This window comes from Pseudorca crassidens, chromosome 12, assembly GCF_039906515.1.
Source record: "Pseudorca crassidens isolate mPseCra1 chromosome 12, mPseCra1.hap1, whole genome shotgun sequence".
NCBI classification, from domain to species: Eukaryota; Metazoa; Chordata; class Mammalia; order Artiodactyla; family Delphinidae; genus Pseudorca; species Pseudorca crassidens.
The window spans coordinates 2,740,807-2,755,613 of record NC_090307.1 but is presented as its reverse complement, the minus strand read 5'-3'; the positions used below and the strand labels follow the sequence as shown (position 1 = coordinate 2,755,613).

At 49.8% G+C, this 14,807-nt stretch overlaps 1 protein-coding gene across 1 annotated transcript; it reads left to right on the top strand.

Moving 5' to 3' along the window:
* Positions 1-1,546: 1,546 nt before the first annotated feature.
* Positions 1,547-13,043, top strand: GALR1 (galanin receptor 1). The gene is made up of 3 exons (XM_067701400.1): positions 1,547-2,212; positions 5,690-5,755; positions 12,726-13,043. Exons 1-3 carry the CDS (start codon positions 1,547-1,549, stop codon positions 13,041-13,043), a joined length of 1,050 nt encoding a protein of 349 aa, XP_067557501.1.
* The last annotated feature ends 1,764 nt before the right edge of the window (positions 13,044-14,807 follow it).

The following is a 14,807-nucleotide window of genomic DNA, read 5'->3' as shown; positions in this document are numbered from 1 at the left end:
AGACTTCCCCAGGCAAAGTCAGCACCTGCCCGAGGGAATGCTGCATCCCGTTCATCTTTGTATTCCCAGCGCCCTCAAGCACTGTGTCTGGCGCATAATGGACACTCAGGAATCATCTGGAGAATGCTGAAAGGTACCAGGATTCTTATGGACAAATCATATAAACACTGCAAATAAAGGAATCAATTTCATCTCTCTAGTTGTGAACCAGCAAGATTATAAACAAGGGTAATGTTTACTAACACTACTACAGTACACTTAAACAGCTTTTTTTGTGTGTGGGGGGCGGATCCACATTTTACAACAGTGGTATTAAACGTGTTCTTTTCACTTCACGAATATTTCACGTCTTCTGTTTATGTCACTCAGATTTGTAACATAAGGCAAAACTGATCTAAAGTTGGACGATGTAAGCACGACACCTTCCCCTTTCATCTTATCCACATTTATCAAGAAAACTCAAACAGGCCACTCGTTTTTCTTTCCTGCTTATTTGCTCCCTAGCAGCGGGCAGGGAGGGGCGGTTGGGATTAGGGACTTTACAAAAACTCCAGGTTGCCTCAGGGCCAATCACCGACTTCTTGGGCTTTATTCCTGGGGTAGGGAGGGCTCTCCCCGACCGCCCCCCACCCCCACCCCCGGAGGGCTAGGATAAACGGCGTTGACAGATACCGAGGCCTGCGCGCCGCCGCCTCCCCGCCCAGCGCGCACGGAGCGCGCTTTGCTTCCCTTGCCGGGGCAGGGGCTGCACGCGGCGTTTGTCGCCTTCGCTGGACGCAGGCAGGTCCGCACCGCGCGGAGGAGAGCGCGCGCGGCCGATCGTGGCGAGGAGGTGGGCGGCGACCCATCCCATTGGGATTCGTCCAGTCTCTCCGCGCGGGGAGGCCCCCGGCGGGCGCGGATTTCCGCGGGGCTGAGTCCTGCCTACGTCTCAGTGGCGACGGAGTGGCCCCCTGCCAATGCCCACAAAGGCACAGAGCACTCTCCCGTTTGACCGAAAACCGCGAGGGGAGAGAGGCGCCGGCCGGTTGGGAGGCGAGGGCAGCCTTCTCCACGAACCGGGCGGTACGTGGCCGCGCGCCCGGCTGTGTCCCCAGAGCGCCGCGGGAAGGGAGAGGCTCAGAGCGACAGGTGCAGCCCGCAGCCACTCCCGGGACGTGGGAGACGACCTGCAGGGGCTCGGAGTCGGTAAGGCGCGGAGAGGGCTCTGTCCACCCCCAGGGCTGCACCGGCAGGTCCCTCCTCCCGGGTGCGGGCGGATCAGCGGGCGGTGGTGCCTGGGCAAGGGGAGCCCTGCGTTCTCCGGACAACCGGCACGGTCTGGGAAGGTCCAGTTCCGGCTCCGGTCCGTGTCCTCTCTCGGGCAGCCCCGTCCAAAAAGACGGTGCCACTAGGCACGGGCGCCCGGGCGCGTGCCCATCAGGGAGGCTCAGGCTCAGAAACTCGCGCTCTGCGTGCCAGGGGCTGGGTACCCCGGCTCTCCGCGGCGCCTTCCGTCCCCGGCCAGCACCCTTCGCCGGCGCGACCCGGGCGCCCCCCGCGCGCCATGGAGCTGGCGGCCGGGAACCTCAGTGAGGGGAACGCGAGCGGGCCCGAGCCCCCCGCCCCGGACCCCAGGACTCTTTTCGGCATCGGCGTGGAGAACTTCATCACGCTGGTGGTGTTCGGCCTGATCTTCGCGCTCGGCGTGCTGGGCAACAGCCTGGTGATCACGGTGCTGGCGCGCAGCAAGCCGGGGAAGCCGCGCAGCACCACAAACCTATTCATCCTCAACCTGAGCATCGCCGACCTGGCCTACCTGCTCTTCTGCATCCCCTTCCAGGCCACGGTGTACGCCCTGCCCACCTGGGTGCTGGGCGCCTTCATCTGCAAGTTCGTCCACTACTTCTTCACCGTGTCCATGCTGGTCAGCATCTTCACCCTGGCCGCGATGTCGGTGGACCGCTACGTGGCCATCGTGCACTCGCGGCGCTCCTCCGCCCTGCGGGTGTCCCGCAACGCGCTGCTGGGCGTGGGCGTCATCTGGGCGCTGTCCATCGCCATGGCCTCGCCGGTGGCCTACCACCAGCGTCTCTTCCACCGGGGTGTCAGCAACCAGACCTTCTGCTGGGAGCAGTGGTCCAGCCAGCGCCACAAGAAGGCCTACGTGGTGTGCACCTTCGTCTTCGGCTACCTGCTGCCACTCCTGTTCATCTGCTTCTGCTACGCCAAGGTGGGCCCGGAGGCGGCTCCTGCGTCCCTGCACCCCTTTCCGGGACCCGCAGCGGCCCCGCCCCTTTGCCCTCATTCCTCAGAATTTTCTGCGGGGACCGCGCGGTGACCCTTTCCTGCTCCCTCGACCTCGGCTTGGGCTCGCGGGTCTGACGTTGCGCGGAAGTTACTCGGAGTTTGGGCAACGCCAGGGAAAGTTTGCAGCAGGTCACTTTCCGGGCGCCCGTCCTCTCGCCCCGGTCCGGGGCCCTGAGGTTGTCCCGGCGGAAGGCGGCGTCAACGCCCACTTCTCAGTAGGGGAAACCGCGCCGCCCCTTCAGCCAGCGCGAGGGCTGCCCCACGTGGCCGCAGGGTCACGGCGAGCGCTCCATCCTCCTGAGCGCACGCCTTTGCCAGGTGGAGGCTCCGCGCCCCTCCACAGCCCTCAGCAGGGCCTGATGGGGAGATTTCCCTGCCCGCGGGGCGCACAGGGTCGGGGGGGCCGGCGGGGACCGGCTCTGTGAAGCCGCTGCTTCTGGCGACAGAGCTTTGACTTTCGTCTTATACACAAGTTGGGCGTTACAAATCCAAGTGGTTAGACAGTGTTTCTTCACGGAGTCTTGAGGGAGTCTCCAGAGAACTTGGGGTGGATGGGCTTCCAGCTGCTGCTTCCCCGTTTCAGTCCTTTTAGGAAGGGGTAAGGAATATGAAGTGCCTCAGGGGGCAAGTCTAAAGCCCTATCGCTGAGAGACACACTGTTGACACACCTCTGGTCCCCTACCCCTGCACCTCCTTATTGGGAAAATGGCTGTTAACCTTCCTGGTGCCAGCCTCCCCCTCGTAGCTCAGCACAATCACATTCTCTTTCATTAATAACACATGAGTCTGAAGATTTTATACTGATCTGAAAGTCTTGTTTATACTGGAGTAAAAGTATATGCTGGATAGTTAAGAGACGTGATTCACAGGGTGAGCTCCGCTCTCCCCGACACACCCTCCCCAGACCCATCACCATGAGAAAAATACTGCTGTAACCACATTCTGAAATTTCCACCATTTTCTCTTCATCTCCCTCTCTGTATCTCTCATTCTATTTCTCATAAGGCGGGGACTCTAAGACTCTGAATAATCAGATGAGGTAGAACGGCAGTCATTTCTTATATTCAATTCATAGAGCTTTTTGGGTTTTTCCCCCCCCCCCAGCAGAAATCTTGACTAAAAGCTACCTGGTTTTGTTTGTCCCCTCCCCCCACATCATCTGTGTTGAGTTATGTCTGTTTTGAATGGTAATATTTCTGGATGTGATCTGAAAGAATGTCCTGCATCAAAGGGTTATATATAAAGAGATGTGGTAACTGGGGAAATTGGGAGGTCACTGCAGCTTAGCTCTTCAGTAAATGGCTGTTTTATTCATTTCATCTTCTGCAAACGCAAATCAAAGCTTGGTTTGCACAGCCCAGTGGTCTCCAGTGTGCGCTATCTCACTTAATCTGCAGGCCACCCAGTGGGTTGGAGCTATTGTGCATATTTTATTGATAAGGAAAGAGGGTTCTGGAGGAGTGAAGCAGCTGACCCAGACTATGAAGCTGGTAAATGCTTCAGGGCGGATTTCAGTGCAGGGATTCCCAGTCCCCCAAGAGAGGGGCAATTGCTGAGGGCCTGTGGGGCATGGACCTTGGGACTAGAGTGACTCTTACAATATTTGCTTCTTCAATCATCATGACATGGATTAGACTTGAAGCACATTCTTCCTTCATTTCCCAAAAGTCTTTGGGGAACATAGTTCAGGTCTCCTTAATGGAAACAACAAGGTAAATGTCTAGGAATAAATTAGGTTACATTTCTGTCATTTGAGAATTTATACAAGTCACACATAGGGCAAAATTTAAAATTTTTCAAAAATTCAAAAAATATATGATCATTGGGATAGTTTTTATATGGAAATAGTTTGCTTTTAAGCATAACTGGAACTTTCTTTGGAATTCAAGGTAATATTTGCATATTTATTCCAAACATACTTGGGTGTTTTCTCCACTGACCACTCAGCAGCATTCCTTAGGCGTTTTGCAGTTACCCAGACGTGATCCCCCCGAGTTTGTGGAAGGAATGAGTAACCCCCGGGGTAGTGTTAGGAAGCAGGTAACATTTGACTTTTCCATATGGAGTCCTCTCCAGGTGGCCGTCTCTGATTTTGTTTCGCTGTGTCTCCTCTTGTCCCTTGCTTTCGGTCTTCTGGGAAGGCTGTCCCCAAAGAACCTTGCCAGGCCGGTCCTCGCCAGGCAGGGTCCTGTCCAGCCCTTTCCTTCCCCTGGAAAGTTCTCATTTGTTCCTGCCAAAGCCTCTCTTCTATCTTCGCCTTAGATTTGATTTCTTATACCCCAGTCTCTGTTGGCAGGACAGTAAACTAACCCATTGTCAATGTGCAGAGAGTGATCCCAAACGTCCCTGTAGCAAGTGAAAGTCTTGTCTTGCAGAGGATGCTAAGCCTCTGTAGGAAGTGAGAAGTATCTCAGTAGAGCTGGGAATTTGGAGTCGGAAGTTCACGCCCCCCGTGATGGCTGTTTGACCTGCATAGGAATCGTGAGGGTGTGAATAAGTCCCCTGGCTTCCCAATCAGGGAAGGGCCGTCCAGAAGGGCTGCATCCCGCCGAACGGAGCAGGCTTTCACAGTAAGTCCAGTTCCATTAAATTACTTCCGTGCTGCGGCGCTTCATGGGGACAGAGAGGTGGCTGGAACACTGCTTCCAGTTTTTGGAGAGACTCATCGAGTAACCGGTGGACAGTCTAAAGCCCTTAGTCACCCAGAGCTAATTTTCCTTAGATTTTTCACTCAGATAGGACGTAAGAAAGAACTCAACACCAGTGTGGCATATGTACAGCCGTCTCGGCCCTGTTGTATAGCTTATGTTGTAAATTCTTACATAGAACCAAAGTGACTCACATCATTTCTCCTGAGTATTACATTGGCGAGAGAAGACAAAGCTAGTTTCTCTAAGGAAGGAAACCAGTGTCTCCCTGGAAGCCTTCCTGATGGGACATTAATTGTAGAACCTTGCTGAACGGTCTTCCAGTCATCAGTGATGCTGGAGGGCAGTCTGTAGTTTTTCCGTGTATCTAGGATTTAACATATGACAGGGACCTGGGGATTGTTAAAATGTAGAATCTTGGGGGAAGCCAAGGTGGAAGGGAGACCAACAAGGATGCACATATGGGTAGCGGTGTGGCTCTTTCTGGACGAAACCGCAGAGCTCCCTGCACCAGAACTCTCTGCCAGCAGGTGCTCCGGCCACAGATGGCACCTGGGCACCCCTCAGGGTTAGAGGAACAGGTGTCCTTGGCAGTTCTTAGTCATCATTACTCCACCACCTCATGTGAATTTCAGTTTGAATGACGTCGCAAATGACGGTGGTCCCATTTCAGAACGTCAAGAAGTGTTGCAAAATGGACAGTGATGTGTGGGGTCTGAGACAAACCGATTTTATTAGTCTGTGTTTTTCAGGTCCTTCATCATTTGCACAAAAAGTTGAAGAACGTGTCAAAGAAGTCAGAGGCATCGAAGAAAAAGGTAAAAATATTCGTGGACTTACAGCCTGTGCGCGTTTCTAGAGCTCAGTTTACGTATACTCTTAGCTCTCCTTGCAGCCACCCTGTGCCTGTGACGTTTTGGTTCCTGGGTACAGAGATTTGAGATGAGCCTCTTACCACTAGGCAGAGGGTAGAAATGGGAAGTGAGCTGTTGAGGGTGGCCAGGTGACCGTGCTGCGAGAAAACGTGGATGGAAGTCTCGGGAGGGATGGAAGTCTCGCGAGGGATGGAAGTCTCGCGAGGGATGGAAGTCTCGGGAGGGATGGAAGTCTCGGGACGGGGGGGGGGGGGTGCATTTTCTGGATTCTCAGCCTCTTGAGAAGGTATGTGCTAGGCTGGTTGGGACAGAGTGTCGAGTGGCTGGATCCACACTTTGCATGAAACTACCGTCATGTTATTGTGTATTGACCGTCTCTGATGTGATGCCAGGAGGCCCTGTCTTAATAATCTTTCGGGAGAGTGTTGTTACAGCCTCTCCCTGAAGCCTCAGAAGTAGATGCACTGTTCGTCTCTCTTCCTCCCAGACTTCTGCTGACTTTGGCCCCGAGGGGAGAGAACTAAAGATGGGAGGGGCCTCGGGGGATTTCAGCCCATTTTTAATTGTCTTTTTCATCCCGTGAATTCTGAATTCCGGAAGCTTCTCCTGAAGAGTATTACAGCATTTAACATCCTGCAGTTTATCACACTTCACATTTTGAGGAAAAACTGTTTTACAAATCAGGATTAATTTACCTCTTATTCAGATAATATCTATATCATCTCTGATTTTTAGAAAGTAGAATGAAAGTTGATGAGATTATTAGGCCCTGTGATTAGGGAGGAGGAGATTATAACCAGCATCTTTACCCGCAAATATTACTCATAACATCTTAAAATACCTTGTTTTTCCTTCTAAATATTTATTATGATCAAGGACACATAATTTGCAGAAATTATAGTTTAATCAGATTTGCTTTAAAAACTTCTGCATAAATAAAGTACAGCTCTTCCTGACTTTTCCTTGTTTATAAACAATAATGTGGCTAAAAAACACACCTGTTCTCAGAGCCCGTGAAAAGAAATAGCAGAGAGTTGGTTAAAAAGCACAGAATTTAGCTCATATTTGAAGAGGTTAACACCCTGGGGGAGGGTGGGGGTTGCTGAACTTCTGCAGAGGTTATGCCCTTGGAACGTGGTACCTGCTTATGACTGATGCCAAAGATTTTCTGCCTCTTGGCAGGAAGGAAATAAAACTTCTTCAGCATTGGCTGGATCTTACTTGCATGCTACAGTTAGTTTTAGTCTCTATATTTGAAAACTATTGGAGAGAAATTGCGGAGGTTCCAGAGGAGAAAAAGTGATTAAAAGAATGAAAATAGGGCTTCCCTGGTGGCGCAGTGGTTGAGAGTCCGCCTGCCGATGCAGGGGACACGGGTTCGTGCCCCGGTCCGGGAAGATCCCACATGCTGTGGAGCGGCTGGGCCCGTGAGCCATGGCCGCTGAGCCTGCGCGTCCGGAGCCTGTGCTCCGCAACGGGAGAGGCCACAGCAGTGAGAGGCCCGTGTACCGCAAAAAAAAAAAAAAAAAAAAAAAAAAAAAGAATGAAAATAGATCTTGGAAGAAATGATTAGAAAAGCTTCTGTTTTACAGTAAAATGATCTAAAGATCAGTGATTAGTTTAACATTTACATCATTTGGTTTTATGTGTATACGTGTGTGCATGGGGGGTGTGTGTGTGTACATGTATATGTGTGGGTATATATTCTATACGTATGTGTAAATGTAATTCTTACCATGGGAGAAGTTCTCAGCATTTGGAGGAGGGAAGCTTTTCTCTTCGATGCTCACAACCTCTGACCCTTAATAACCACTGAACAGATGGCAGATCTCTTTTGATATATTTAATTGCCTCTTTGTTTGCACAGAACAAATAGAGTGCGGTGCTGGGGCGTGTGTGTGTGTGTGTGTGTGCACCTGCGTCTAGGCAAGGGATAGCACACAGGTGCAGGGGTGGGGTGGGAAGAGGGAATGGGAGAGAGAGAGGAGAACAAGTAGACGGGAGACAGAGGGGGAAGAGCAGAGGGTCCAGGATGGAAAGCCAGCTTGACTGTCAGCCCTGAAGGCGGAGACTGGATTGTCTCATGGTGATGCCTCCCCGGGTCTTCGCGCAGAAAAGTGTTTCTGGTGTGTATACATGTTCAGTTGCTGGCGGATGACGGGGTGATGCGATAAGATTTTGATAGTTCCTTCATTTCAGCTGCGCCCATTTCCAGCTCCCCTCTCAGTGGCTGAGTAGGGCACCTTCCTCTGTGCTGTATCCACCCACCTGGGGACCCCTTAGTGTTAAGGCTGGTAGCACTCACGGGGCAGAGAGTTGTTGGGTCTTCCATCACAAATGTGCCGAACAGTTATCCTGCATGTTTGGAGGAAAATACAAATGAAGAGTGTGATTTCCGTGGCCAAAATAGTAGTAATCATAGTACAGAGCCCTGTGCTTCATTAATGCCAGGCTCTGCTGGACATAAAGACACGTTTTCTGGCACAAGGCTGATTAGATACTAAAAGGAGATTCTTAAACAATTTCCGCGAGACTTCCCAGTGGGACAGACCTCCCCACCGGATGGTTCCTTCTAATAAGGAAGCAGATGCGAGGCCCTTTTGGTACCCTCTCAACCACGAGGTTCTTTCAGCAGCTGCTCTTTTTTTCCCCTTCTGGCTTGAAGTAATTCAGCAAGCTTTCTGGCCGTCATTTATACAATTCACAAAATGTTTTTCATCACTCTCATCTTTTAGTCACTTTTTTCTTCTCTGCCAAGTTCCATTAGACGGATTATGAATAAAATTCTTTGAAGAAAAAATAACGGGTGTCTCAGATGGCTTGCAAAGGAGCATCTCAGAGGAGGAGAAATTAGTATTTTCCAGATACTGTCAGAGTGAGGAGTAACAAGAAGACAGGCTAATAAAACACCCAACCTCGAGTATAGGAATTAGCACAGAGATTTAGCACATGGCCTTAAATGACACCTTCTTCTCTATCAGACGATGATACAGTGGTTCTGTACTCTGCACAGACACGTGGGGAAAGTAGGAGGTGCATCGGATGCACGTCCATCTGTGATTGAGGCCAATGGTAACTGTAAGAAATGAAAATAGCCTCATTCCCCACAGAGGGGACTTGTCTCCTTACCTGCTGACATTTCAAAGGAGAAGAGAGGAAGCAGCTTTCGCGAATCCTACCGAGGAGACGGCGTGGGTCAGCCTAGGCGCTGTCAACATGGAGGAAATACTTTAGCCTTTCACTTGGGGTGGATGAGATGATTTGCTTTTGTTGTGGCCTTTGTGGAATTCTTCACCGGTTCTTCAAACACCCGATTGAGATGTTTAGAAAGGCAGGTTCCTGGGCAGCTACCTAATTCCCGTGACCTGTGGAAGCAGAGCCATCGGGCATGAGGCCCAGATACCAGAATTTTTGCAAAGCTCTGCCCTGCGTGATGATGGTGCGCTGATCTGCTGGAAACCCGGTTCGTGGTTGTTAGTACAACGCCTTATTTTGACCAGGTCTTGACCTGGAGCTGGCGTATTCCAGGCGCCTGCTTTCTGAGTCGGGTGTTGGAAGCAGTGCTGGCTGCAGGCCCTGTTCTGCAGTGTGGACTTCTCTCCTGCATTCCCTCCCACGTCTTCCCAGTTCCCTGGACCCAGAGGCATCTGCAGCAAGCCTGTACTGCAAAGGAGACAGAGGAAGAAGCCGTGTACCGCCTCTGCCTACACGCAGGGATGCGCTCACCTAACGTGATGCCATGGCCGTGTGGACGCCTGCAGGGCTGCGGGGCTGAGCGCCAGGGCCCGTGTGCAGGGCGCCCACTGCTGTACCAGCTCTGACGGGCTGAATGCCTGTGAAACAGGCGGGAAATAAGTAGTGAACCCTTGCTGACACTAAGCGGGGAGCACAAACATTCTATTAAACTCTTTTGGGAACAGGCTTCGATAAATGATACAGTTTATATAAGTACCGATTGAGTATTCTTCCCTAATTTATATCGTAATTGTAATCCGGTCACATTTCAAAGCTACAGGTAGACCGAGAAAAAGAACCTCGTTCATGGTTCTGAAAAGACCAGTGGAACTGCTAAAAAATAAAAGGTAGATGTTGAATGGACTTGGGTAAACAGACAGTAACAAACACCCCAAAGAAAACATACCATACTGCCCATTGCCCTACAATGATGCAAAGATACACCATGGCTCTTGTCAGTAAGCTGCTGGGGTGTATTTCTGCCCTAAGCTTGGTACTTAATAAGAACTTCCTAAAAGGAACAGTGAAACAGAATATCCAGAGAGTGTTTTGTGAAGCACAGAGATCTTCTTATTGTCTTGGAAAGAACAGACGATGTGTTCCGTTCTGTTTGCAGGTGGAGTTATGTCTAGATGGTTTTTATTAAAGCGTCTGGGAATGTGTCCCGCACACTAATGGGTAAACAGGTTGACAGCAGACAGTCCCTTACTGTATGTGAGCGGATTGCTGTTGGCTTTGTGCGTCACGTGGTCGGTGGCTTCAATCTGTATACCTGCCACCCTATAAAAACCCGTCCTCAGGTTTGTACCTGAGTTGTTTGAAGCGTTGAAATGGACCAGGCCCAGTCAGGGAATTGTCAGGTTGGGTCACCCTCTTCACAGGCCAGGAAAGTGAAGCCCAGGGAGGTGACATCAGTTTTCAAAGGTCGCTAACCCGTTTATGGCTGATGTCGGTCCTTGGCTTCTGCACGGTCCGTGCACCTTCTGATGGTGAGCTTAGCTCTCATCTCCAGCCCCGCTGACCACTGCGTTTGCCTTGACCTCGACCTGAGGTCTGAGTGTCTCCTCTCCCGTTTCTGCCTGGGCTTCCCGGCTTCCAGCCCGTGTCTTGGACAGACTTCCTCTCTGAGTCAGTCTGCTACCTCGTGCCCCTCCTGGAGGAGCCTTAATCCTTACCTTCGGGGTGTTGTTGTCCTTAACAGCAGGATTCTAATTCATGGGGAGTAATAGGAACGTCATCTTGTCAGGTGGGAACATTCCTGCAGGGCCGGGGTCTGCGCTTCTCCCGGGGAAGCATGTGTGGGTCCACAGTGGTTCCCTAGTTGTGGAATCACTTTGCTCCACCCTGTGAGGTTGTAGGAGAAAGAAGCCTCCTTCCTTCTTTCTCTCTCCTTCCCCTCAACCTCCGCCCCGCACACTCGTGGATCCCAGTCGAGATCCCAGTCTCTCTAGAGGGGAAGGTGGACAGGGGACCACCAGGGAGTGCTTACAGTGGATTTAGGGTCGTGACTGGGAGGGGATGATGGGCACCCGCGCTCTCCTGCTCTGGGAGGTGTCCTGATGGTCACGTTTCCACTCTGCACGTTCAACACAGTCTTCAGAGCATCACAGCCTGGGCTTGATCTGAGGAGGAAGAGAGGCTCCTGGATTCCCAACCTCAGGGGAGAGACGGAAAGCATCTCTCTCTCTCTCTCTCTCTCTCTCTCTCTCTCTCTCTCTCTCTCTCTCTCTCTCTCTCTCTCTCTCTCTCTCTCGTCTTTAATATTCCTTTCACCTTCAAGGAGCAAACGCCCTAGAAGAGAATGGAGGGGGATGGGCGCTGGCGCAGGAGAGCGAGCCAGCAAACGTCCCCCCTGTGATTCAGTCACAGGACTGAGCCCACAGAGCTGCCCTAAGGCTCTGCGGTCCAGACAGCCCTGGGTGCTCCGAGACGAGGATGTGGCTGCCGTTACCAGGTAGACCTTGTGGGATGTTCTCTCCCCGAGCGCCCGCTGTTCAGAGCACGGCTTGGGATCACAGAGACCGGCCTCCAGCTGTAACTCTGCGTCCCGCCGGGGGGTGGGGGGTGGGGGGTGGGGGGGCGGTGGCGGGCAGCAGGCCCTGTCCTAGCCAGGCTAGGTCTCAGCGTCCTCATCTACACCGCGGATCATCACGCGGTCTGCCCGGATTCGTGGCAGCGAGTGAAGAACGCAAAGCCAGCAGTCAGCCGAGGTCGCCTCTCGGTGCCCCCACCCAGCCCTGGTTCTGCCGTCAGGCGGTTGAGCCCAGCTTACACGCTTTTAAGGAAGAAACCAGCTGATGGCTTTCTATTTTATACTTTAAAAATTGTTAATAGCCCACTGTCTTTTGTTCGAATCCCTAGAGATGGAGTTTTCAGTTAGTTGCACTGTTGGCTTTTCAACGTGTCCTGATTTGGTGGTGATGGAGCACAGGAAAAGTGTCCCAAGACTTAACCCCAGCCCTTTAGGTTTGCAGCCCGTGGCGGGCACTCAGAACAGATGCAGCGGGGAGACGGGGGCACACGCGTGGTGCGCGGGAGGGAGGGCTCCTCTCGTGCCGAGGTTCTTGCCCAGGGAAGATCTTCTCCCATCATCTGCTCAGCAGAAACCTCAAAGGACGCGTGTGGACCCTGCCTCTGATTTCTAGGTGTTTCAGATTCAGGAGTGGCAGGGAAGGGTGGAGACACAAGCAAACAGGGAGACAGGCCCTGAAATGGCTCTCTGGACCCACTGCACGTGTTGGGAGTCTCTAAGTTTGTCCAAGTTCAACAAGGAGAAATAAACATCTCTTCTTGTCTGTTGAGGCAACTCTCGGAAGCAGCGTTCACGAGCTCAGCTGAGCTGCCTCCCTGGGCTCAGTCCCACTGTGTGCTGTGCATCGGGTTGTAAAGTTACCGTGTTCAGTTTGTGTGTTCCTGTTGCCATGACTCAAAGCACGCTTCCTGTTATCCATATGCGTTTCACATACCTGCTAGAATTATTCCCTATGGAGGGTCAAGGCCGGTCCCGGGGAAGCTTTGAACAAAACTGCTGCGCGAAGTGAAGGTTAACACCTAAGGCGGATTTAGTACGTACTTGATCCTGTGAGAATACACAGAAAATTCTCTCAGGGCGTGCTGTAAGAGGCTGGGTTCCTTTCCTGCTGTAATCGATGCATCGCCTTTCTTTTCCTTCTCCTAGACTGCGCAGACGGTGCTGGTGGTGGTCGTGGTTTTCGGGGTCTCCTGGCTGCCTCACCACGTCATCCACCTCTGGGCTGAGTTTGGGGTCTTCCCACTGACGCCCACCTCCTTCTTCTTCCGGATCACCGCCCACTGCCTGGCGTACAGTAATTCCTCCGTGAATCCCATCATTTACGCGTTTCTCTCTGAAAATTTCAGGAAGGCTTATAAGCAGGTGTTCAAGTGCCACGTTCGCAATAAGTCACCTCTTAATGACACTAAAGAAAATAGAAGTCGAATAGACACCCCGCCATCAACCAATTGCACTCACGTGTGAAAAAAGATCAGCGTGTTCTTCGTGCGGCGTTTCCATACTTGTGGAGTAGACACGTAAAAAATACAATGAGGTGTTAAACAAGGCAGCAACTTGTTATCTTAACAACAATTCATATTATATTAATTAAATTCCACTTATGTTTAAAAAGTACTTTGATCTACCTGGAAAATCCCTAGGTCTAGTGAAAATTATTTCTAAATTTTATTTTATTTCTAAATTTGATTCCATAAGCGAAAGAGAATAAAATAGTTTTATACCTCTTAAGAAATGAAAGTTTAATAGAATTCCCTACATTTGTTCAGTTCTTCATAGGATAAGGAATAAGGACCTAGAAAGATGGCCAGGAATATTTGTGATCTACATTTTGAAGCAAATTTATTTAGAAAACGTGTTTGTGCTTTAGTTCTTCAATTTTAAGATAAGGGGTAATATTAAAACTGTGTGTTTTAAAATACGATCATGGACACATGAAAGTGTTCCCTGAGTTTTATTTTTGCGACCGTTTATATAGAGACACTGCTATTTGATGGAAATAAGTTTAGTGCACATGTCACATTTGCTCCCAGTTGTAAGTAGTGTACAGGGCTTCTGAGTTGTGCTGTGTCTGTCTGCAATCATGAGGTCCATTAAGTTTATCTCAGGAGGTCAGGAGGTGTTGCGGCCATGACCCTGGGTGTCAGCCATTGGGATGTCAATTAAAAGCTATCCTGTGAACTTAGTCTTTATTGAGTTGACTAAAAAAATCAGAGAAGTCACCACCTGCAACTCTTCTAATAGTGGAAGCTGTGAATGAGATTCTGAGAATGAAATTGGACATTAAAATTTTATATATATATATATATATATATATATATATATATATGGCAAGGTATTAGCTATGCCTTGAATGTAATCTACCCCAAAGAGAGAATTTTAAAAATGTCAGTGAAGATGATGTACAGAAAATAATTTCCATAAATTCAGAAATTAGCAAGTCATATGAGATAATTGTCCTGCCGTGTGGGGAAAGCATACACTAAGTGTTTGGTTCGGATAAATTTTGAAGAAAACAAATCTATGAATGGCTCTACCTAGGGATACCATGTCTTGTACAAACAAATGCTTTTTTCATTAAATTTGTAATGATGTCTAATGTACATTTACCCCAAACATCATTCCCTCTGGAAATATTAATTTGGGGTTCAAATCCTCATGACTTGAGTTTCAAATGTAGTTTTTGTGATGATTTCATATTTACAATGAGAAAATAGTATGAAAAGATTAAATGATCCTATATTAGAAAATAATTCTCAGACTGTAAGACTTTGATCTATTTTAGGATGATACAAAAGCAAGAAGATTTTTTAAAAAAGAAATTTGTGTAATGTACACCTACCTGTGTCAAATCAGGACTTCATGTGAAATACCAAATTTTAGATCAAAAAACCCAACTCGATGTAAGTCTTTGCACGTTAACTTCTCTAGTTCATGAATTTACTTTCAAAGTTATATTCCTCCAGAAAACGGTGTTTACCTTTGCAACGGTATAAATAGTTCTCTGGACTGAATAGGAGAAAATTGTCAGAGAGGGTGGGAAAGCAAGCGCTTTCATGTTTGATGGCCAGGGAAAAATTATGTATATGTGTATGTGAGTATTTTTAAGAACAACGTAAGTCCTTTGCACGGAAAATTTGTTTGTACTTTATTCAAATATAGCAGCAGATACATTTTATCCTGATGATGATACCTCATGTGCTTTGCGGAACTTGAAGCTGCCGTTGTAAA

Excerpts from the sequence above, each read along its gene's own strand:
- GALR1 (XM_067701400.1), top strand. The coding sequence starts at position 1,547 with ATGGAGCTGGCGGCCGGGAACCTCAGTGAGGGGAACGCGAGCGGGCCC. Across the intron at positions 2,213-5,689 it reads TCTGCTTCTGCTACGCCAAG|GTCCTTCATCATTTGCACAA; the intron begins GTGGGCCCGGAG and ends TGTGTTTTTCAG. Across the intron at positions 5,756-12,725 it reads CAGAGGCATCGAAGAAAAAG|ACTGCGCAGACGGTGCTGGT; the intron begins GTAAAAATATTC and ends TCCTTCTCCTAG.